The 25,146-nt window shown below is 40.5% G+C and overlaps 1 protein-coding gene across 1 annotated transcript; it reads right to left on the reverse strand.

Moving 5' to 3' along the window:
- Positions 1-5,929: 5,929 nt before the first annotated feature.
- Positions 5,930-7,236, reverse strand: ACRALDRAFT_1059142 (uncharacterized protein). Its single transcript, XM_071015981.1, has 2 exons — positions 6,742-7,236; positions 5,930-6,664 (listed from the first exon to the last, which is right to left on the reverse strand). Exons 1-2 carry the CDS (start codon positions 7,163-7,165, stop codon positions 5,958-5,960), a joined length of 1,131 nt encoding a protein of 376 aa, XP_070880233.1. The 5' UTR covers positions 7,166-7,236; the 3' UTR covers positions 5,930-5,957.
- Positions 7,237-25,146: the final 17,910 nt, after the last annotated feature.

Here is a 25,146-nt window from a genome sequence, read left to right on the forward strand (position 1 = left end):
GTGGTCTAGAACGTAAAAGTTAATTAGTCGGAAAAATAGATCCATGGGAACTATAGTCGGAATATCCAAGTGGTATAGTCGGAATATCCTGCCTCTATAATAATCCGGTATTATAGTAACCCTAGCCTTAGCCTTAGGTGTCGGCGATATCTTATCGGCGACCCTTTACTAGGCAGTCGCCCTATACCTTATATCTTATATTCGGGAGCGGGTAAGAGCAGTAATAATAATACGCTAGGTACTATCGGTAGGATATAGGGGTCGTAGCCCTTTTCTATCCTTATCTTTTAAGCTAGGTAGGGCGCCCTCCTATAGAGTCTATGCCCGTTTACGCTTACTAGGTCTATATTTGGGTAGCATTACCTAAGCCGCTTAAACGTATACGATCTTTACTATGTTACTTATTAGGGTAAGGTAGATACTCGTGATCCGTTAGCGAACGCTTATTAGGAGGTCGCTAACTAATTATAATCTTTACGATGAGGTAGGAAGTATATTACTATACGAAGTCTTATCTACTATATAATCCGGCCGCCTTAATAGGCTATTTACCGGGTTTATCCTGCCTAGGCGGTATTAAACCTTAAAGTTAAATAGCGATAATTAGTATACCTATAGAGTAAGCCTTCCGCGAAGGTCCCGCGCCGGCGCGTTTAGCACGCCCTTAAGCGACTAATAGTCCGTTAGCACTATAAACGCTCATACCGTGCCTTTAAGATAATAGCGCTAATACCTAAGGCTCTTTATTATAGCTAATAGCTTCTATTACCCTATACCTTATCGTTACTCCGTTTTAGAAAGCTTCCGCGAGAAGTAGGCGACCGGTTACTATCTAGTCTTATACTTTTAACTTAGGATCCCGGAAATAGCCTTATTCGAGGTATCCGTCTTAACCCTTATATCTAGGACTAGATTCTAGTGTTATAGAATAGTCGCTAACCCGAAGGCGACCTTTAGTAATTTAAACGCCCGCTTAGCGTTATCCGGGAACTTAAAAGGTCCCTTCTTTTTACCCGCCTAACTGCCTTTTAATAGCATAGTTAACGGCGTTATAACTCTAGAGTATCTCTTAATAAACCTCCTATAAAAATTAGTAAAACCGAGGAAAACTTAGATATCCCGGAATAACTTAGGCGCCGGCTACTTAGCGACTATATATATATATTCCGGATTTATCGTGATACCTTTACGGGTTACTACGAACCCTAAAAGGTCTACCCGGTTAGTGTAAAATTCGCACTTTAATAGCTTCGCGTATAGCTAGGCCCTATAAAACCGATCCAAAATCTTTTTTAGGTCCTTTATATACTATTCCTTTAATATAGAATATATAAGGATATCGTTAAGGTAAGCGATATAATATATATCTAGTAAACCAGTAAGCGCTTAGTAAATATACGCCTAGAAGGTAGCCGGAGTATTTATTAGCCCGAATAATATAACCGTATACTCGTAGTGGCTATATCGCGTTCTAAACACCGTCTTTTAGCGGTCCTTTTTCTTAATCCGGATCCTATAATAGGTATCTTAGATATCCACCTTAGAAAAGTACTTTGCCCTGGCGAGTCTATCTAATAGCTCGCCGACTAGGGGTAAAGGGTACCTGTTCTTTATCGTTCTAGCGTTTAACCCTTAATAATCGACGCAGAGTCGTAAGCCGCCGTCCTTCTTAGGTATAAATAGTACCAGTAAGCCCGCGGGGCTTATTAACTATTAGATACGACTACTCGTTATTCCTTCGGCGATATACTTCTTTAGCTCCTCTAGCTAGGCTTAAGATAAGGGATATAATAGTCCGAATAGCGGTTCCTTCTTATTTTATAAGTTAATCGTGTATTCGGTATCCTTTAGTAAGGGCGGCTCCTTCGCGGCCTGCTCCGAAAACACGTCCTGGTAGTCGGCGATTTCCGGCGGTAGCTTAACGTCTAGTCCGTATATTACCTTATTATTATCTATAGACGGAATAGTTATATCCGGCGTCCCCGGTGCGATAGTAATAGCGGTAGCGATATATATAATATACGCCTTTACCCGCTTTTCGATAACCTCGCGAGCCTATAGCTCGGGGTCTATAATAGAGATCGGCCCGTAGACGAATATTCGGCGAGCCGTACTAATTATAATACCCTCTTAACCTATACTATTATTTAAGAGTAATAATTAGCTGGTACCCTTAGGTCGATCCGTATATAAGAAGACCCTTTTTAATAGGCGTGGCCGTCCTTCTATGTCTAGTGGATAAAAAGCTAAGCCGTATACTCCGCGGACCCTTACCGGGCTATTATCGAAGCCTTCGATTTCCGGAGTCTTAACCTCTAGGAGCGGTTTTAACCCTAGGCGTTCTACTAACGCCGGGCTAATAATATCCACCTATATATAGGTATCTAAATTAATGCTAAACTTAATCTCCTTTCCGTAACGGATTACTATCGCTATAGATCTCGCTACCTCGCTAACTATAATGGCTAGCCGGTTATTAGGCGTAGGTCCGGTCCCCTTATTACCTACACCGACTTATTTCCCGACGAATAGAGTTCTCTAACCCGAATATTATTCTTAAGGTTATTATATAAAGCGTGTATATTATTAACGCGGGCGCGAGCCTTCGCCGCCCCGCTATCGGTTATTCGTTATTCCTTATTACTATAATAGTCCTTAAAAGGATAACCCTTTTTACTATAGTTATAGCATTTACCCGTAAAGGTATATATACTAGGCTACGCTTATAAAGGCTCTAGGCCCGAGCCTAATACCTTTTAACCCGTTAGGGGCGCCCTCTTTAAGTCTGCCTTACCTAGCTTAGCGGGTATACACCGACTAGTCGCTAGAGTGCTTACGCGGCTTAAGCGATTATCCGAATACTAAAAGTTCGATAAGGTCCTTTTATAACCGGTATCCGATCGCTTACTACTCGCCTTCTTAATAGGGCTTATATCCTAGAATAGCTACGCCTCTTAAGCTAGTATTATAGTTATATCTAATTTAATTCTCCGCTCTTATATCTTATCCTTAATACGTAGAGGTAGCCGACTAAAATAGTCGTAGGCACGCTCTTTATTTCCGCTTATCTCCTAGCCCAATAGCCTATATAGGTTATCCTATTATTCGAATAGCTTTATCGGCGTTATATCGCCGGTTATTCGTAGCTTACGAAGTTCCTTATAGTAATAGTACCGTTATATATTCCGGGATAGATACTCTTACCGAATAAACGCCGTAAAATCGTCCTAATTCGGGTTAGTAATCTTCCTAGTATAATGCCTCTAGGATATCTAAAAGGTATATTCGAGCTTCGTTAAAGCCTATTCGATCTACTATAGCACTAGGGCACTAGGTCTAAACTAATTCCTAGCCTTAATCGCTACTAACCACTTATCGATTTCTATAATTATAGATAACTCTCTAATTAGCTTATAATTATATACTAGCGGTTTTTTATAATCACGCCGGGGCGCCGGTTATTCAGTAAGCTTTTCTATAATTACTCGATTAATCTTATTTTATTACTAAAGATACTACGAAAATATCGTAATTAACGCCTTTTACGTTAACGTTAAGGGGCCGGCGATAGATCGCCGATTAACCTACGAACCACTATCTTTAGGACCGAGCGTACTCGGCGTATCCGTTAACCCCTTATTTTTATCCGGTCCCTGCTCGGGCACCGTTATTATTAGCTTCGGTATAGCGGGCGCCTCCTACCCAGCGTCCGCTTCGCTAGGGCCTCCCGGGGGGATACTTATTCCTTAAGTCCTTCTTAATGGTATCTTCGGCCTAACTATATTAAAAGTATAAAAGTTAAAGAATTATAACGAAAGGAAAGTCCGTAGACTTTAGTTAAGGAAAAGATATTATAGAAAAGGCTTAATAGCTTAGTATCGCATAGTGATCGTAGTATATTCGTTAACTAAGCGCTAACTTTAAACCAAGACTTTAACTTAAGGGATTAAACTAATCTATTAATACGCGTATAGAGATAGGTTCGGATCGGTAGTCCGTGCACGGCTATCGGTCCGACTATATGCCGATAGGTCTGCGATTATCTCGTTATAGAAGCACGGGCGGCCGGGTATACTTACTAGTGCTATATACGGAGCCCACGGAGTTAGTGAATCGCACTAGGAAGGCGCTATGTTATATAGTAAAATGCTTTTTTTTCGCTTTTAATAATAAAAAAAGAATATACCTAAGTCTATAGTAATATCACTAATATAATAATCGGCTTAGCCGAGTCTAAGCTAGACTATATAGACTTAAAGACGGTTAGAAGCCTACGGGATATAGGGCTTTATCCTTCCCGGGGTATATACTACGCACTACTATCTAATACTATACCAGCACTAAAAGCCTATAAAGCGCCAGAGTAGTGCCAGTACTATACCGGCACTAAAGTCTATATAGCGCTAGATTAATACTAGTATTATACTAGTACTAAAGCCTATATAGTGCTAGATTAGTGCTAGCACTATACTAGCCCTAGATAGACCGACGTTCCCCCGTGATTATATAAAGCGGGAACCCCGCCCTCTCTTTTAGATACTTTATTCTATTTAGATATTATTTACTACACCCTAAGGTTACCCTACTTAAATCCTCTTATAGGGTCTATAATACTGGCTAGCCAGAGATATATACGGTTAATATATGTCAGTTAATATATCTACCTACGCAGTTTATATCGCCATATTACTTTACAGCTCTATTATCTAGTATTATTCTTTCCTTGTTAGTAATTATAATAGCTTTATCGGGTAAATTCTATTGTCTTACTTACTTAGCACATACTTAGATAAACTTATAAATATAGAATGATTCTGGTTGAGTAGTTATTAGTAGTTCCATTTCTAATAAAGATACTAGTGATATAGAGTTATAACGGGACAGAAGTTAGGTAATAGGAGTATAGAGTTTATAGCTTAGTGTTTATAGTTTAGTGTTTATAGCTTATATAAGTAAATATAGTAGCTAATGGCGGGGTGTAAATAGGGAAGGTGCGGGTATATATATATATATAACGTAATCGACTATGAATAAGATTATACAGAGCTAAAAAAAGAAAAACAAAACAAGGAAAATTAAGTAAACTAGATCGATAAAGATAGTAGAGTACCAAAATCGATGAAAAATGTTATAAGAAACTATTAGGAGACGGCTGTAGACGTTTCTAATAGTTAGTTAAAGGCGAGTCTATAACCTACGCGATAATATATCTACGGCTATATATTATAGACGGGGTGACTAACTGCTAGTGGGCTTTTAGCCGAGTAGCTATAAGTAACGCTTAAGCGGTGAGTTATTGATTTATAGCAGGAAAATACAAAAATAAAACTAGGGTTAGGGTATCGTATAGTGTAAACGATATAATAATTTAGTTACTATTATTTACGATGCGGAATCCCGCGTTTGTAGTACTATGGACGTATAGAAAAGAATTAAAAGAAGTGAAGATATTATTCCGAAAACTATAAGCTTATTAAGCTTTATACAACAGCAGACTAGTATCTATAATAGTCCTGCTAACTAACGAGTATATATATAACTAAGCTAATAGATACTCCGTATTAAGTATATTAATATAAATATAAAAGAGAATACTATACTAGGAGACGCTTATAACTAGATCTATATAACTAATAACTAAATAGTGAGTTTAGAAGGTATATCGTATCGGCTTACTACTAATAGGAATAAGGCGGGTTATTATGGCTATTCCTATAGGTATATATTAACTATAGAAATAAGAATAGGATCATAATATATATACTAGAAGTATATATTACGTTAATCTTCAATTAATAAATCTATCTCTAATTGTATCTTTAATATAAACACGACTTCTAAGCTAAGCTCTTATAGATTAAGAATATCTTTATATTATAGTTATATCTACATTCGATATTCAGTGTTCTAGTTAGAATCAATATAGTTTCAATATAGGACTATTATTATAATTACGACTAAAATACTATGCTTTTATCTGCCCTTTCTCCTATTATTACCTCCGTATTATTAACCGGGGGCAGACTGAATGGTTTGATAGTTAATCCGCTTAGGGGACTTAACCTAAACGATAGGTTCTCTCGAGACGCCCCACCGTCAATACCTCCTCCACGTTCGTTGTGTATGGGTAGTTTATGCACCCTTATGATTCCCTGAGCTGAAACGTCCGTCTTTTCCCTGTGGGGTTGCAGGTGCACTGGCGGCTGTGCGGGTATCACCTCCAGGACACCATCACATAGAATTTCGATCCACCTGATAAACCCCGTCGCCCTCGGGTAGAGCAATGTAGACAGAGATAACATAGCGGACGATTGACCGGTATGCTTGCGGAGAACAGCGCGCAGGTTATGTAAGAACCGCAGAGCTTCTAATGGCTCACAATACAGCTGGGGGTGTAGAGTCGGGGAAAGAAGATCAGGGATAATGACACGATGCAACGAACCCCCTCCAGACGCTTTGATGCTGCTGGCAAGGGTTGTTATGACATCCTGTAACGCGGCTTGTGTCGACTTTGCCGGCCTGGAGGACCGACTAGGTGAGTCTAGGGGGATGGAATGCAACTGGCCCCTTATCGTGCGAGGTTCAAGCGTCCTTGAAAGGTCGAAGCGGTGACAAAAGTGCGGCTTCCCCGGACTTGTGGCTCCCTGCGTACCGCCGATGACTTCTGTTTCGCGGTCGGTTAGCTGTTAAAGTGTAGCGACCTGCAGTCATCTGATCACATCTTGCTGGTATCTGCCTTACTGTCTCCGCTTGTCAGACCTTGGTACCTCCAAGCGATCCTCATTTTCTCTGCGAAAGCCTGTTCTTGACTTGGGTCGTTGATGTTGGCATCTTGGGATAGTCCCGGGAGCTCGGCTTGCCAGGACTCGTCGAGTCCAATGACGTGTACGTGGTGGCCCTGTACTAATCCCTCGGCAGTATAATATTTAAGCAAAACACCGGAAAAGTCAGTGGTGCCCGACTCCGCTAGGAGTATTGACGTCCCTAACGGAAACCCAGCATGTCCAGCAAGGTACTGATCCAGGGATGGGGTTCCAGTTGATATGGTCGGACGCCCGTCGAGAGGCGACGGTCGGGTGCCGCGGGAGATAGACGTATCGTATTCATGCTGGTCAGCGACCCTTACATTGGGCCCGATAAGAACGTTTTTGCGTATAAAAGACATGGTCAAACCGTAGGGAGCATGCTAATGACGTGCCTCTTTCAGTGACCCAACTGCTATCGCAGGGACTAATAAGATCCAGGGGCTGAAATGATGAGTTTCGGGCACGGACTAACAAGGGCTGGCCGCAACAGGAGCGGAATGGGTTATTCCGACCCTGAACTGCGTATAAGTCAGCCGCAGGAAGTATTGCAGAGGCTGGACCAAAGCAGGAACGGAACGGGTTGTTCCCTTCCGCATTGGATATACGTTATCTTTTATAGGATTTATTAGGCATTTACGCCTAAGGTCCCCTATAAGGTCCCGTTCCATAATTTCAATACGCTTTTAAAAAACATTAAAATATCTAAAAAATACATAATTTATAATCTACTAATATATAAGCGCCCCGTTTTATATAGTATTTTTATAATAAATATACTTTTTATATTATCCTTTACTCTCTCCCTATTATACTCTTGTTTTTAAAGTACTATACTAGCAGGAATCTTCTTATTAGTATTTTTAATAAGGTATTAAAAATTTATATTATTATTATTATTATTATTCTCTTACTCCGCTATCCTAGCTATTCTAGGAGCCCTGTTTAGACTATATAGTCCTTCTTAGCTGGTTATAGGGGGGAAAAACCCTTTAGGGTAGAAAAACCTCTATACTCTCCTTATTAGGATTAATACCACGTCGGGGCCGTGGCGGCCCCGGTAATAACTCGATACGTATCTGGATCACACCTCCAGTCTAGTAGCTAACGGGAAGGTAGCAGGCTAGGGGTTTCGGGTCAGCCTAGGGGACGGCACTCTATATAGGGGGCCGAAAGAGGTCCACGGCGGTTCCGTGTTCCTGGAATCCTCCCTATATCGGGGTGGCCGGCTTTATTTACGCCTTCCTTTAGGCGGGGGTTTTAGCAGGGGCTCCTGCCTTTATTATATATACCTGCCGAAATCGGCAGCCTTTTATAGCTATAGCTAGGTCAATTAAAAATTTTAGGGCCTCCGCTCTTTTTCTTATTTTTCCCTTTTATAACCTTCTTTTTATATTTTCGTAGGTTTTCCTTTAAGCCCCCCCCTTTATTCCCCCCTCTATTCCCGGCTCTATACTATAGTTACTAATAATAAGCGTTTAGTCGCGGTTCTAGATAGAGTCGTATTCGTCGCGGTTTATTTATAAGTGGTAGCGCAAGCGGGGAATTAGCGGTTTTAGGGCGGGTTAATAAGATAGGTTATACGAAATCTAATAGTTAATTAAAAAAGGAATAATCACACGCCGTTAATATAAGTAAAGTGGTGCCGCGGGGGGCGCGTATTAGGTTTAGGTTCGGTGCTAACTACTCCTTAGATACCTCTTAAACAGAAATAGCCTAAGAAAAAGAAAGGCTCGCGTTAGTATAGGTCTAGGGCATTACGTGTTTTGCCATAGGTATTCCAGGGGGGTGTCCTAGGCGTGCTAAGGTAATAGCGCTGTATAGCCGTTTCTAACGTTAAGTAGTTATCTTAAATATACTAAGCGCCTTAGGGGGAAAAGCCCGGAGACGTGGAAGCTTACGCTAATACTACTAGAAAGGGTATAGCTTACTATTAGTGTACCAATAATCGTCGGACTTATGAAGATATACATCGCTCTTATAATAGTGACTCGGGAGTGCCGAAGCGGAGGTAGCGGGTTCTAATAATAGGAGCAGGTCCCGGCTATAGCCTTAAAGTAATAGTAGCGAGTCCTTAAATATTATCGGGAATATATAGAGGCTATTAATGAAGCTAATAGCGTGGTGGTTATAAGTCGTGACCCTAAAAGCGCTAAAGCTATACTATACTAACTTAGAATAAGCCTATAATCGGCTTATAGTAGCGGTAATATCCTTTAAGCGTGCTATTAGGCATACTCGCCCCGCTAGCCGCCGCTATAGTAACACTACCCTAGCCGGTCTAAAGCGCCGCCTAAATCGGCTAAAGGGGATAATTGCTATCCTATTAAAGATAGCTATATACATATCCCTGTGGTCCCTTAGCGGTATAATAGAGCTAATATAGTAGGATAGAGATATAAGTATAACGCCGATAGCGATAATACGTTTAGTAGCGATAATAGAGAGGAGGATATTAAGGCTAAGGCTAAAGAGGCGGGTTAATACTATTATAATTATACCTTATCGGTGCCGCCGGGGCCCCTGCTTAAAGGGCCCCCTAATAAAATACGAAAGTCTGGGTTAGGTGCTATCTCTATTCCGTGGTCTTTATACCGGGGCGGTCCCGCTACGGGGTTTTAGTGAATAGTTCCTTATAATTTCTAGGGCGAGGCGGAAGTCGTTTAGGCGGCTAAGGCATGAGAACCACTTCGCGATTACCTTAGCTTCTTCTAGATACTTTAGAGTATCGAAAAGGTCTCCTTTAGTCGAGATCGGCCTCCTTACGGCACTATAAAGGTCTCTCCGTAATTCTAGGGTAGTATATTAGTATTATAAGATAATATATTCCGCTATCTCTATACCTTTATCTCTGTAAGGGTACCGGGAGGTAACACAGCCCGGGACTCTTATTTTAAAGAGGAAGGCCCTAAGGCCTAGCTTCTCGGAGCGGATCTAAGTAAGGACGGAGCTTTATAGCTTTAAAAGGCCTTTATATCTCTATAGGTCTTTCTTTTAGGGGGGCCGGTCCGGTGCTATTACGGTATAGTTAGTGTTCTATATAGTCTCGTTCTCCTGCCACCTTTTCTTTTACTCCTCGCGGAGGGTAATATCCGGGTTCCGGTTATTTATGTAATCTTAGGCGGCACAGGATTAGGCGGGCTAGGCGAGTACTTACTAGGCAGGGTAGTAGTATCTTAGTGCCGCTAATACTCTTATTATAGCTTAGGTGCTAGCCAGGATAAGCCCCTTAGCTCCGGTGTCCTGGTGTTCTAGGGCTCTCTTAGCTATGAAGTAAATAAGATACAGGTTAAGGGGGGGATATACGTCTCTTTTTCTAGGACCCGGATCGGTATAGCCTTATAGGCCCTTATAATTATTCTAAGGTATTTATTCTAGGCCGGTCTAAGGGCCGCGGCGAGACTATAACGGGGCCTATTAGTGATTTTACAGAAAGTAAAGGCGTAGTAGGAGATAATAGGACGAATTATAGCGATATAAAGTCGCTAAGCGCTAATAAAGCTATAGCTATAGGCTACCGTGGCGAGTCGAGTTAGGGTATAGTTCTATATTACTAGTTTACTTTAGATCTTTTTCCTATACTATAAGAATTTTAGCTTCCGGTCTAGCTATACCCTAAGGAATCTAGTCTCCGTTAAGGGAGGGACCGGTACGGTCCCGAGATGGACAGGTATCGGGGAAGGGGAATAAGATTTCGCGATAAGGATAAATATATATTTCGCGGGTTCAAATTAAAGGCTACTTACTAAGGACTAAGCCTTATATATTTACTAGGCGGAGGCGAGTCGGTGCCGTGTCTAGGCCTCTATATGGATAAAAGTAATAATATTCGTGTTATTAATAAAGCCGATAATAGTTATTTTCGCTACTTATTTAAGTTCTTTATATAGGGTAAAGATATATAAAATAAAGAGAATTAGTAAGGCCGGGGACCCTTATAGGACGCAGGCGCGGAGGGGCCACGGGGTTACCGTCTAGCTATTAAAGAGGAGGTAGACTATTCGGTCTTAGAGGAAGCCACTAGTTAGCTAGACAGCCTAGTCTAGGAATCCCTTACGCTTAAGGGACTTAAGAAGTCTAGTATAAGGGATAGTATCGAAGGCCCCGCGTATATCTAGCTAAAGTATCGCGGGGGCACCGCCTAGGGCCTAGGCGGCTTTAACGGCGGTATTTACTGTCCACTTAACACTAAATAAGGAGGTAATGCGAGCGCGTGTATAAGCAAGATCTTAGCTATAAATATTACGTACCTATACACGTTAGAGTAGATAATCAGGATTACTTAGTGTGTGACAAGGTCACGTGACTAGGGCAATCACGATTACATAATATATAATAAGGCTATATAACTCCGGTATTAGGATTACGTGATATATAATAAGGTTATATAACTAGGGTAATAGGATTATATAATATATAATAAGGTTATGCCTTTATCACGCCCTATATAGCTGCTTTTATACTATATCCTGGCCTATTTCCTATTCAGCCCTCCGGGAGGAGTCGGTGTTTTTCCGCTATAGTTATATAGCGGTCCGCTATAATTCCTTTAAGTAGTTTCCTAATCGTGTTAAGGAGGGATATCGGCCTCTAACCTTTAGCTATCTTCTAGTCGCCCTATAAGCGACCCTCTTTTTGGATAATAATAATAGTAGCGGTATAGTAGTATCGCAGGAAGTAGCTTAGGGATAGACGGGCTAAGAGAATCGTGGCTAGGATTTAGTATAGGGCGGGGCTGTAGGCCTTTAAGAGGCCTATAAGGAAGCCATCTAGGCCAGGGACAGCCCACGGCTTAGTCCCGTAAAGGCGGCCCTGGATATCTACGGCGGTAACGCTTCAGTTTATATACTACTATTCCATTACGGGCAGGATAAACGACCAGGGGCGCCTAGTTGGCGGCACGGGGCTACCTAGGTAGTAACCTTAGTAAGATTCTTAGTTAGTTAGGCGAGGGCTTTATCTCTATCGGAGGGTGTTATTAGGGGGCCTAGGCGTATTAGGAGCCCGGGGGCTATCTAGTAGGCGGTGGAAGGTATAAATTCCTTTTAGATTTAGCGTAGGCGATCGGGGGGCTAAGGTAAGGCCGTGTCGGCTAAGCGGTTTATATTAAGGTAGATAGTAGTAGTCTAAGAGAGGTTGTCCGACCTACTCGCTATCTATACCGTTATAATCATAGCGGAACCCCTAGGACGCCTAGATAAGGTCGATAATACTTAGCCGTTTACCTAGCCTATACTAAATAGTTATTCCGGGGGGGTAATAAGGTTAAGGTTCTAACGGGAGGTTAGGTCTAGGAGGGTGTTAGACCTAGGGTAGAATCTAATATAACTAGTCTAGAGGGGTTAGTAGAGGTTAAAGTCTCTAAGAAAGACATAGCGGCCCCAGGGGGGGAGGGGGTTCCTATAAGGTCTATAGTTAAAGGGGTATACCATGGGATTAAGGCAGACTAATAATTCTTAGAGTAGATTAACTAGATCGTGATAGCCTAGTCCCCTATACTAAAGGTAACCGCGTATACGTCCTAGTAAGCCCGCTATATCTATATACTAAGGGGGTATTATTTATATATATAGAGCAGGGCTCTACTGCCTCCCTAGATTAAGAAATATAGGGCTCTGCTTAGGGCTTTTAGTCCTTTTATAAAGGGATTTAGCCCTAGCTCTTAGATAGCTATCACGTTATACTCGGTATAGGCCTATAGCGGAAGTTCCGCCCGGGCCTATTTAGCTCCTATATTCTATATTAGGACACGGAGTTTTATTAGTTAAAAGGAGAGGGGTTCGATGTTAAGGTCGGGGTCGACTCGGCTTATACGGCCCCCTAGGTATCTTATATTAGAGTCGGGTCGGTCCCGCGGGGGACTAGGAATAGCTTAAGAGGCCTAGAGGCTAGGGGGTACTCGCGGAGTCTCTTCGGCGGGCGGCCGGGGCCGCGGCGGGTAAGGGCAGCTAGTAGTAGGGTAGGGAAAGGTAAGGCTAAGGGCTAATATAGGCGGGGTCGTGGGTACGCCGCTTTAGTCTATCTTATAATATTAAACTCTTTTACCCGGTACTTATATACTTCCCTGGCGTTTATAGCTTCCTATTTCCTAACTTACTAGGCGTTATCGAAGCCATTATAGTTCCTATAATACGCGGCGCACCTTCGGGTAGCCTCTAGGGCCGATACTAGGTAGTTCTTAAACCTATTCTGGTATATAGACTTAGGTTTAGTATAATAGCGGCACCGCCTCTCTGCCTCTAAGTAATAGGCGGCTCTATACCTAAACTATAAGTAGTTAAAGCACCGTAAAAGGCTTATATCTAGGTCGTAGGGCTTATATAGGTAGCTGCCTCCTTTAAAGAGGAGACTATTCCGTATAAGGGTCTTAGCACCTTCCGATAAGGTGGCCTCGATAAGTAGTATCGCTACCTTACCGGTGCCGTACCTAAGGAGCCGGGTCCTTACTCGGTGTATCTTCGCGTCGGGATTAGTAGTTCGTAGGGACTATAGGAGCTCGTTTTCGGAGAGTGGGCTTAGGATTAAACGGGGGATGGCTTTTACTAGGACTGGGTAGGTTCGGGTGGCTATTTTGGCGCCGGCACCGAAGGCTTGTTCGACCTATTGGTCAGCGAAGGTGGACCACCACTACGCCCCTTGGGTGAAGGTTAGGCAGATATAAAAATTGATAATAAGAACTACTATTAAAGCAAAAAGAGGTTTTTTTTATAGGCTTATCTAAAACGACCGTAAGTCCTACTATTCCGACTGTAATAAGTGGGTCGTAGTGGGTCTACGCGATAACGCAAAGTACTATATATACTAAGTTAGATTAGTTTATATAAGTACTTTGTATAACTACTTCGTATAAATACTTCGTATCTGTACTATAAGATATACCTGCCTAGGTATAACGACTAGATAAGCTATTTAATTCCCGTCTTCCCCCTCATCTCTCTATCAACACATCCATTTCGCCCCTAAACTTAGCTAAAATAAGCCCTAAATCATAATATAGCAACGAATTTATCTGCTCGTAAACCTAGTTCCTATCTACTACGCTATAACTATATACCTAGATACCTAGGGAAATTATAATAGTTAATAGGTAAAGGGAAGTAACACGATATACAGTAGGTATATATATACCTATAGTGATTATATATACCTACTTAACTTCTCTAGAGAAATAATGTATAATACTTAGGGAGATCGGGTATGACGTTATTAGCCTACTAGTTACGGTCGCGGTAGTAGGACTTACGCTCATTCTAGTTAAGCCCTTTTTTACTATTAATGATATTTAATAAGATAGTATAGAAGGGCAGACCCGTATTACGGGTCTAGATATTAGATATGACGTGACCACGTACACTGTCCTAGGGATCTAGGCTTATCTCCGGCTATTCTTCGGAATAGACCCGCTCTATCTAGCTAGCTTTTTCGTCTGATCTTTCACGATTACCACCTATTATTAATATAACTATAATTTATATTACTGTTCCTGTTTAGGTTATCTAGACGATCTAGAAGCCGATTATAGGCCCGCCTGCCCATCCATAGCTGTTCGTTCCCCTAATAAGACTACTGCCAGCCCTTCTAGAGGCCCGGCTACCGTCTCCTCGGGACCCTTAGCTCTGATACGGACCCGTGACGAGCCTAACCCTCCCTTCGGCTAGCCTATTACTTAGTTATTTGTTTTGTTCTGCCCGAGCCGTTGTACACAGTGACGGCTTCGCCTGTCTTTAATAAGGTCTAGTCTTAGCCGCGCCGTGGTAGATAAGGCTAATAACAATATTATCACTACCTAAGATAGTAACACTGTTATTATCTCTTGAAAGAATAGGCTATAAGTAGTAAGGTATTCTAGCTGAACAGAGAAAAATCAAGCAAATAGCTGTTGAATTCGTATATCCATAGGATTGCTGCTGCTTGCGTATAGGTATGTATATATAAAGGTCTGACTTCAGGGATTTCTTTCGGATCCGGGGCTAGCAAAAAGGCCCCTACGAATTAAGTGGTGACTATTACGTTAATACCCTATGCGGTAGATATCATGCTACGTTATTAGATTAAGTAATAGCTAAGGTATCGTATTTGTTATACCTAGTATAGCTATAGTAGATACATAATAAGCTATGTATATATATATATATATATATATATATATATATATATATATATATATATAATATAATATAATATAATATAATAGTATAAGCAAAGGTAGTTATCAAGTAGACATCTAGTTATATATATCGTAGACTTTTACTACTACGTTTAAAAGGAATATCTCTTTTAATAATAGGGTAAGTACTGGTTATGTTAGTTATAACTATAACTATATACTACTTATTAGCACTTAGATATTACACTTATTCTTATTATAGTTCTTAATTATTAGATATATGCTTAAGCAGAAACTATTCCTAGACTAGACTATTAGACTAGCTTTATCAGACCAGCTAAGAGCTTTCTTTGAGAACGAATAGTCTATCTTCCTTATAGCGGTCAGAAGGCAGCCCTGCGGTCCCTCCGCGCCGGTATCCTATAAGAGTTCCCGGTCTTACTAACCCTTTTTATTATCCATATCTCTATACTCTATAAAGAACTCGAATAAGCTACTAATACTATAGCTATTAGTGTCGCCGATAATATGAAGATTATTACCTTAAGCCGAATAAAGGCCTAGACACAGAACAGGTTTATCGCCGCTTAGCGAATATTTAAAGTCTAGTCCTTAGTTAGCGGCCTTAAGTGTAAACACTCTAAATATGTCTTTATCCTCTTTACGAAGTCTAACTCCCCTCTCTAACGCCCCTTTAACTCGGCACCGTGCCGGCCCTACCCTTAACAAGGATCAGGCTCCTAGGAGTATAGCTAGACTAGAAACTTAACTTTATAAGGGTATAAGCGACTGGTCACGAGTTCTTCACAAGGTGAGGTCGAATAATTGAATTATCTAAAGCTAAGGAGAAAAGGAGGAAATGGAGAAATCTCTATAGGCGCTTCCGACCTAAATATAATATTGCGGCGACCTACTATGAACGCGATATGATTAATCGGAAGATCCGGTGCTCAACCGGATCATATCCACAGGGTCAACCCGTAATAAAGGGATAAGAAAAAGGTCCAGGGTAAACTCGTAAACTAAAACTATACTCGAACTAGACTCGCTATAGTAGCCTAGGGATATATACTTACCAATATCTAACGCCTTTATATCGCTATAATCCCAGTAGCTATCTTCTACTACGCCTTTACCTTCTATAGAGTCACTAATAGGCTCTGTCATAGCCCTTAGTATAGCGTAGATGCTATACTTAATCGCGGGGCGGAAGACTAAAAAGTCTATACAGAATTTTAATAAAGTACGCTATAAGTGCTAGGCTATTATAGCGGAAGAGAAGAAAATTAATTAAAAGCCACTGTCTTCGTAGATCTATAGGATTACTGCTTAATACGCGTATATATAAACGTCTAACTTCTACGATTTCTTACTGGATTGTCAGGGGTTTTATATAAAGAGTAATAAGAGGTTATAAGACAATTAAGCATAGGATAAACTAATAAGTCGTATTAAGAGTTAAATTATTAGCTGAAGCTCTAAGTTATAGGCTTAGCTTTACTTATCCTTGTTAATATTATACTTATAATAAGTAATAATCACAATAATTATAAGTATAATATCTAAGTTAAAATAAATAGTATATAGTTATAGCTGTATAACTAGACGTTAACTTTATAACCAGCTTAACGTATACTATAATACTATACTTATTATACGTGTATATATACTTAGCTTATAATATATATTATATAAATATACTAGGTATCGTAAATACGATATCTCGGTTATTACTTAAGCTAATAACGTGGCGTGATAACCGTCGCGTAGGCTGTTAACGTAATAGTCGCCACCCAATCTTACAGGGTCTTTTGCCAGCCGTGGATCCGGGAAGAAATCCCAGAAGGCAGCTCTTTACACATAACTACACGGTCGCGTAAAAAGCAGTAATCCTACAGATCTACGAATTCAATAGCTTTTTGCTTTATTTTCCTCTCTTCCGCGCGTACAGCCTACTACTCGTAGCCCATTTTATTAAAAGGTTATTAGCCCGGGTTAGCAAAGAAGGAAATCTACTCTTTTCTACCCTTTTATTCTACTCGAAATACCAAAAAGACTCCCGCGTTTTTAGGCCACGTAAAAATACTAAAAAGACTCCTACCTGCCTTTTTAGGCTGTCCCTTTATCCTCCCCCGGTCCTAGATCCTTATCTCCGACTATACGAAATTCCTTTATCTCCCGAAGATAGCTAATCGAATCGAACTATTCGTACTGATACCACGGTTTAAAGCTCTTTATTCTTCCTAATACGGTCGCTAAGAGCCGTGCTAAGAGCCTAACTCTGTATTTTAGACCGGGAAAAACTATACGATTGGAATAAAACTCTTTAATATAATCGGATATATTATTCCTTTATTTATAAAGGCACTTTTTAAAAAAGAAGAAAAATACCGAATACGTGGATTATATATAAAGATTCTTATACCTACTCCACGAATAACAGCTATAGTAATTAAGCCACTTAACTTACCGCGCTGCCTATAATAACAGGATATCGTAACGTGGTATATAAGCTTTTAGTAAAAAGTCCGGCTATAGAAGTCCTGTTATTCGCTTAGTACGAGCATCGCTTTTCTTTATACCGCGAGATACATAAATAGCTTTACCGTTTAGACCCACTTTTGGACCCACTTTTCGAAGCTAGGCTAATCAGAATTAGACCTTTAGCTTAGTATTCTTTATTTCTATCCTTTATTAATAACGTAATAAAGAAAAAGGAATAAAGGAAAACGAATAAAAATAATAAAAGTAAATCGTCAAATAACTTAGTTAATCCTGACCTAAATAAATAATAAAAAATATCGTTCTACTGCTTGAAAATAACGTAATAAGAGGTTATTAAATAAATCGCCGTCAGGAAGCTCCACGGCAGTATAGACTATTAGAACTGGACTATGGGAATGCACGCTTATTTCGTTCGTAAAGGAAAATATCTAGAAGACGTTATAAAGCCCCTTCTAGTAAATCCTTCCATAAAACAGAAGGTAGAGTCCGTAAAGACAGCTAGAGCTATACTCTCTGCTCTTTTAGACGGTCTCTTCATCCAGCTTTAATAACATGCACTAACCGTATATATCTCTAGCCAGCCAGTACTATAGGACCTATAAGAGGATTTAAGTTAGGCAACCTTAGGGTGTAGTAAATAATATATAAATAGGATGAATTCTCTAAAGGGGAGGGCGAGGTTCCGGTCGTGTATATCTACGGGGGAACCTCGGACTATCTAAGGCTAGGCGCCATACTAGGTATAATGCTAGGATAATGCTAGCACCGGTCTAGCGCTATATAGGTTTAGTGTTAGTATAGGGCTAGCACTAATCTAGCGCTATACGGGTTTAGTGCCTATATAGTGCTAGCGCTAATGTAGAACCATATAGTTTTAGGTCCTGGTATAGTGCCGGATAGTGGTGCGTAGCATATACCCCGGGAGAGATAAAGCCCTGTGTCCCGCGGGCTTCGCCGTCTCTTAAGGTCTACGACGTCTAACTTAGACTCTACGTGGCCGATTATTATACTAGTAATAAGTAGTAGACGTGGTTATAATTCTTTATTTTTAGCTGGGGCTAAGTAAATAATAAAAAAAACTATAATATAGAATAGCGCTTTATAGCGTATATTCCTAACTCCGTTAGGCTCCGTTTATAACGCTAGTAATTACGCCCGGCTGCCCGCCCCTCCGTTATATAGTTACTAACCAGGGGCCTAATATAGATAAAAGAAGATAATAACGTCTAAAAGAAAGAAGAAATAAAAATAAAAAAAATCTAAGGGCGAATAAGCCTCTTTTCCTCCGGTATCGCCTTATTACAGAATTTTAACTTTAGGAGCCTCGGGCTCTATATTAGGTAATCCCTACTCTTTTATAGGTAGGTCGAGGATAGCGGCCGCGTCTACGGGGGAGATTTCTTCTAGGCGGCTCTCTAGGTCTTCGCCTACTAGATCGTATAAGGCCAGAAGTCCTTTACGGCTATTCTTACTATAATAGTTATAGATAGTAGCGGTATAGTAGATAAGGTCGGTCACTATCTAAGCATTAGCGGTCAGCCGAAGGGATATAGTGTTCTTCTTATCCTCGTCTAGTTCCCTATTATTCTCTAACTAAGCGACTTATATATACTATTCTATACGCTATATTACGACCAGGAAGGGTAGGTCTACTACTTATTATACGTTGCTAGGTGCTACGTGGTTCTTAATAAAGTATATCGCGAATTTAGCCGTGGGTAGTAAGGTGACTATAGTATAACGACGCTATCTTATAATCGCTAGCATCTATCTATCGGTCTTAAAATCCGTGCGTTATACTTAAGCACTAGAATCCTTAAGTCTAGCCGCGAAACTCTTAGCCGCTTATACCTATATCTTATCCTCTCCTTACCTAATAAAGAATAATTTCCTACTTAGCCCTATAGGGCCCGAGCCATCGTGTACCCTCTTTCTAGAGGTGGTGGTATTAATAGGCGTATTAGCGCCGGCGTTAGCTAGGGACGGCTATAGACTGGTTTAAGCTAAGATATTAGTAACAGAGCGTATAGCCGGCGTGGGCCGTTCCTTAAGTGCCTATATATAATCCCTAATAGCTAAGGCATAGCGCTAGATATATTCCTTATACTCTTTAGTTACCGCGATAAATATATCAGGATCAATACTTCTATCGTTAAGTTTATCGATTATATCTACTAAGGCGAGGCTAATACTATTAGTCTTATTAATCTTATTAATTATCTTAGCTAATAAACTAGCACCTCGGAGTACCGGGCTTTAACGGTTACTCGGGGTATTATATACGCGCATAGGAGAACCGATTTCTATTACCACCACTTAATTAGCCCGTCGGGCCGACCTATATAAGAATTACCCGTCTAGGCCGCGGGGGGCGTTATACCTAGCTATCGCGAGGTATTATTCGAATAATTATTTATACTAGGGCTAATACGGGATGGCGGGATTATTATCTAGTAAGAACTAGGGCTATAGGTACTTAAGTACGATTTCCCTTACTTAGGCTACGGTGATATACTTATTAGCGATAGCTTCTAGGGCGAATATAGTATATTCTAGGTATCGGTTTTACGGGTTATCGTATCCCGCCTCTATAGCTTACCTATAGTACCTCTTCACGATATTATCGTGCTTAATACACTACTCTTTAAAGGTTAGCCCGGCTATAGTAAGGTGGTACGCGACGTAATTCTTATCGCTAAAGAGAGTGACTGTATAAAAGTATCCCTTAAACGTTAGGCCTAATCCGTCCTTTCCGTTCCTAAACCAGCGTATAAACTTATCCCGGAGTTCCTGGTCCTTTAAGCGATAGACGTCTATAGGGTACGCTATAATATAAAACATCGTATTAGGGGGCATAGAGCTAGGATACTAACGGTTAGGTTCGAGAGGCGTGATGCTATTAATAGGGGAAGTAACTAGGACTTTAGTAAACTTATAATAGGAATGGTTTCTTATATCGGCGGAATATAATAGGGGATAGTGCTTAATAGTCTTATAATAGGGTAATTAACTAATTAAGGAGGATTATAATAGGAAATAATAGAGTTAGGCGAGAGTTATAATTAAACTATAGTTATAATCGTTTAACTATAGATAAAGAATAGGGGAGAATAGTAAAGCTATAGGTGGCTAAGGAAATCTTTTATTTTCGAGCTAACCGTACTAATTTATATATACGCTAGGGCTATATAGCCGGTAAGGCTTCTATTCTTACTAGTCCGAGATTAGATAGTGTTATTCTTTCTATATCGGTTATACCTTCTAAAGGAGTGTTTATTATTAAGGGGGATAGTTCTTTAGTCCTAGCCTGGCTCCGCCGCGAGGCTAAATAGGTCCCTATAGTTCTTTAGAGCTCGCCGGGCTCTAGTCTTTTAACCTTTTTTATTCCCTTTAATACTAAACAAAGCACTTCTAAAGCTCTTTAACGTTCCTCGAATTCCTCTATTAAATCCGGAGCTTCTATTACGTCTATTAGTATCCAGATATTCCACTAGTCCGGCTAGTCCTTTTATCGAATAAGGTACTCGGTATATAGCTTACCTCTTCCCCTATAAATAATCCGTTTATCCAGGATAGCTTTAATCTCGTAGTACTTATATAGGTCCCGCTATTACTCTTAGTTCCTATCTTATATATCGATAAGTCCTTTAGTCTCGGGTATCTCCGCGAACCTAACTATTTAGAGTTAAGTAATACTAATAACGGGGTGCACGTTAAGAGTCTTAGGCAGATCTAATCGGTATACTAGTAGCGATACTTACTTAAGGACCTTAAAGGGGCCTATCCGTTAAGCACCGAGCTTAGGGCTGGCCCTGCCTAGGAGCGAGTATCCGCGGCTAAGGCGGATATATACGCGGTCGCCGGGCTAGAACCGAATATTACGCCGTTTCTTATCGTATAGGCGTTTTATATATATCTATACTATTACGATAATAAGTTTCGTATCCTCCTAGAATATCTTATATATAAACTTAGGGTTAACGTTACCGATTAGGTTAAGCCGCCTATTTATTTTAGTGCCGTATAGTATCTTATTTAGTATATAGCCGAGCGTCTTATTAAAGGCGTTATTTAGGTTAAACTATAAAGGTATAATCACCTTCGGCTATAGGGCGTTTAGGTTATCCGCTAGGTATATACGTATCCTAATCTTAACGGTTTAGTTTTTCCTCTCGGAAATACTATCGGTTTAGAGATACTATACCGTTAAGAACTTTAGCTTAGTTCCGGCTACCTTCTATAGAGTTATCTAGAAGTCTAATAAGAACTTAGGGTCATGATCCTAGATAATAGCGCGGGGGGTGCCTTAGTTACTTATCTAGAGGGCTTAAAAGAGCACGGACGCCTAGTCCTTTACGGTATAGGTGCTATAGCTAGGGATAAGCAAGGAGGCCTTTAAGAACTTATCCGTAACGGTTAGGAGGGTATCGAATAAAGGGAAGCCTTCGCGTTACCACGGTATCCCTATAAAGGGCACTTTAGGTAGCCCGATAATAAAGTTTATAGCGATAGTATAGAAAGGGATAGGGGGCGTTAGGATAGGCTGTATCTCGCTAAGGGGAGCCTGCCGATCCGTTTAGTAGGTATAATATATCTTATATTAAGCGATATATAAATCGACCTCCTTACGGAGTTATAGGATTATAAAGCGCCTAACTAAATCGTACTATATCCGTTTAGCTCCGAAATAATACCGGTTATCGTAGGCGGCCTAAAGGAATTCCTTACGCAGGGAGAAGGGGATATAAAGGCGTTTTCTCCTATTTAAATCCACCTAGTATAGGAGACTATTATCTACCTTAAAACGGATCTTAACTAGTAAGTTATAGTTAGTGGCTTAGATAAGGATAGGTGCCTACTTCGAATCGTTAGCGTATCCTTCGATAATCCTTTATCGTATATTATCCTTTATTTAGATTTCGCTAATATAGTGTATTGCCTAGTCTTCCTAAATCCGGTCTAATTCGCCTAGACCTTTAGCCGGGGGGCCGTTAGTAGTGGGTAGCCGAGATAAGGTATCGGCTACTATATTCGTCTTACCGGGGATATATCGATAATCTAACTAGAATTAGCTAAGAAACTCGGAGGAGAGGGTAAGCTTTATATTCAGCCTGGTTTTATCGGTGCTAGACAGGACTATCGACTTTATAATACTAATAGTAGCGGCGTGGTCTATAAGGACTATAGTCGGGTTACGATAAGCGGAATAAATAATAATACGGGTCTTATAAACGGCCTATACTAGGCAGGCAACCTTAAGTTCTATAGGCCAGTACTTTTCTTTAGCGGTATTAAGCCCCTTACTAATATAAAGTACTAGTCGAATATCGGTCTTCTTAAAGGTTCCTTTAATAAGCTATTTAGTCTTATTAACTAACTAAAAGAGTATAACGGAGAACCTATACTCTTTAGAGGCGTCTAGCTAGATACAGAGGATCTTAGTAGGGATATAATAGAATAAGTAAGTATCTAAGATAAGAGCGCCGGTAATATTATAGAACGTAGCTAACTCTTTAATAGTGGCCTCGAATATTATACGTCTAGTATACGCCTTACGGGCCTATCCCTTATCTTTCCCGACTTAATAAGCCTCGGCTAGAAGGGTTATTTTCCGTTACTAGAGGGGAGCGATTCGGTAGGAGAATCGGGGAATAAGATAGCGAAGCCACCCTATTATCCTAATCTAACGTTCTAAGGACTAAAGAGAAGTCGGAGGGCGAATCTTTTATAAAGCCTCGGTATATTCTTTAGTATTCGATAGCCCGAGGGTATCGATATTAAATCCTAGCAGTTAAACTAACGGATATCCGATAAAGGACTTATCGGGAGAGATACTAATCCTCTTTTTACTAAACAGGGAGAGTACCTTGTTTAAGTGCTTAGTATAATCGTCCTCGGTATTCTATATAATAACGATATTATCGTTAAAGGCGGAGATAAAGTCCTAGTATAAGCGAAGGAGCTAGTCTATATAGCGTTAGATATACGTGGGTAAGTTATAGAAGCCTATTAGGGCGACCTTTAGTTATTCCTATCCCCGTTAAGAAATAATAATAAACCGCTCGTGATACGGTTTATATATAGGGAATTAGTAGAAGAAAGCCCGGGCGTCGATAACGGAGATAAACTTCTTCCCTCGGAGTCGCTTAATAACCTTATCCTAGAACGGTATCGGGTACGTATCTAGGATAATAACCTTATTTAGGGTATAAAGGTTAACTATTATACGGCCTTTACGTTTACCTTTTACCTCTCGCTATATAATAAAAACCGGAGCACTAAAAGGCATTAATACTAACGTCTATTCTATATAGTCCTGGTTATAAAGTCTATCTAGGGTCTAATCCAGAAAGGCCTAGTCCTTATAGCTAAGCGGATACGGCTTCTACCTAATCCTTTAGGTATACTACCCGTCGATTAGGGGAACGCGTATATAGTCCTTTTCGTCTATATCGATAACGCCTTAGTCCATCTAAACCTTAGGGTAGTTACCGATAATCCTAGTAAAGCGTTACACGAAGCGGGCTTTATAGTCGTAGATAATCACGCCTTCTAGAGTCGCTTTAGTCGGGGTATCTAGGCTTTTAGCGATTCCGAGCTTCCCGCTAATAAGTAAATACCCTCTAAAGATATCGCCTTATCCTTCTAGACTTAGGGGCTTCTTAGCGGCTTCTAGTCGTTTTATTAGAATATCGCGGGCTTTATCTTACTCTATATTAAAATATCCGTTAGCGTAGAAAGGATCTATATACCCTAGCTTACTACCCCGGGAAATAAGCAGCGGCCGGTCGCTAGCGTTATAGATTAGGACGGATATCCTTTTACTAAGGATATAGTTTAGTAAACCCTCGATATCCGGTTAGAATTCTATAGAGTCTAAGGTTATATTCCGTTCCTTAAATAAAACGAATCCGTACTAATATAGCGGAATAATAACCTTCTTAGCGGCTTTTAATTAGTGCCTAACTAATAAACGTTTAGCGAAGATATATACCGGGACGATAAGACCTTTATAGGACCTAATCTAGATAGCGTCCCGCGAGTTAAGGATATCGACCTTATTCGGATAGTTAAATTCCTACCCGAGGAGCAGACCGGCTTCTAGCTTAGGAACCACCTAAGCCTTTATATATAGCCGTCCAACTCGGGGCTAGCCGTCTACTATACCTTATACTAGCAGGGTAAACAAAGCCTATCTAATAGTATCCGAAGTACCTACGCCGCGGAGCGTAGATCTCTTAGACGTATCGACTTCTATATTAGGGAGGTAAGGGAGGAGGTGCTGGCTTATAACGTATCGCGAGGTACCTAAATTAATATAAGCTTTAAAGGGAGCGCTATGTAGGGTTACTCGGACTTAGACCTTTATATATATATAACCGTATAGGCCGGCTATTAGGTCTATTACTTCCTATAGGGCGCCTTTAATTAGCGGGGAGTCCTAACCGCCTTATTCCTTTATTAGGAATAAGTAGGAATAGGATTTCTTATAGCGGAGGGCCTTATTATTAGATTTTATTAGTTATCTATACCTAGTATATTATCGTCGTACCTAGTAAAGATCACGGTACTTAGGTATAAATCCGGGTCTATTAGCGACCTAGTATAGTTAATCACTGCCTTTATCGGTCTTGGCTTTATCGTCTATAAGGTCCTCGGAACTATTAGACTCCTTTTCGAAATAGTATAGGTCCTTTAGTTCCTTGTCGTTCTTATATCCTTTATCGGAGA

The sequence above is a fragment of the Sodiomyces alcalophilus genome (assembly GCF_042370955.1).
Source record: "Sodiomyces alcalophilus JCM 7366 unplaced genomic scaffold ACRALscaffold_1, whole genome shotgun sequence".
In the NCBI taxonomy this organism is placed as follows: domain Eukaryota; kingdom Fungi; phylum Ascomycota; class Sordariomycetes; order Glomerellales; family Plectosphaerellaceae; genus Sodiomyces; species Sodiomyces alcalophilus.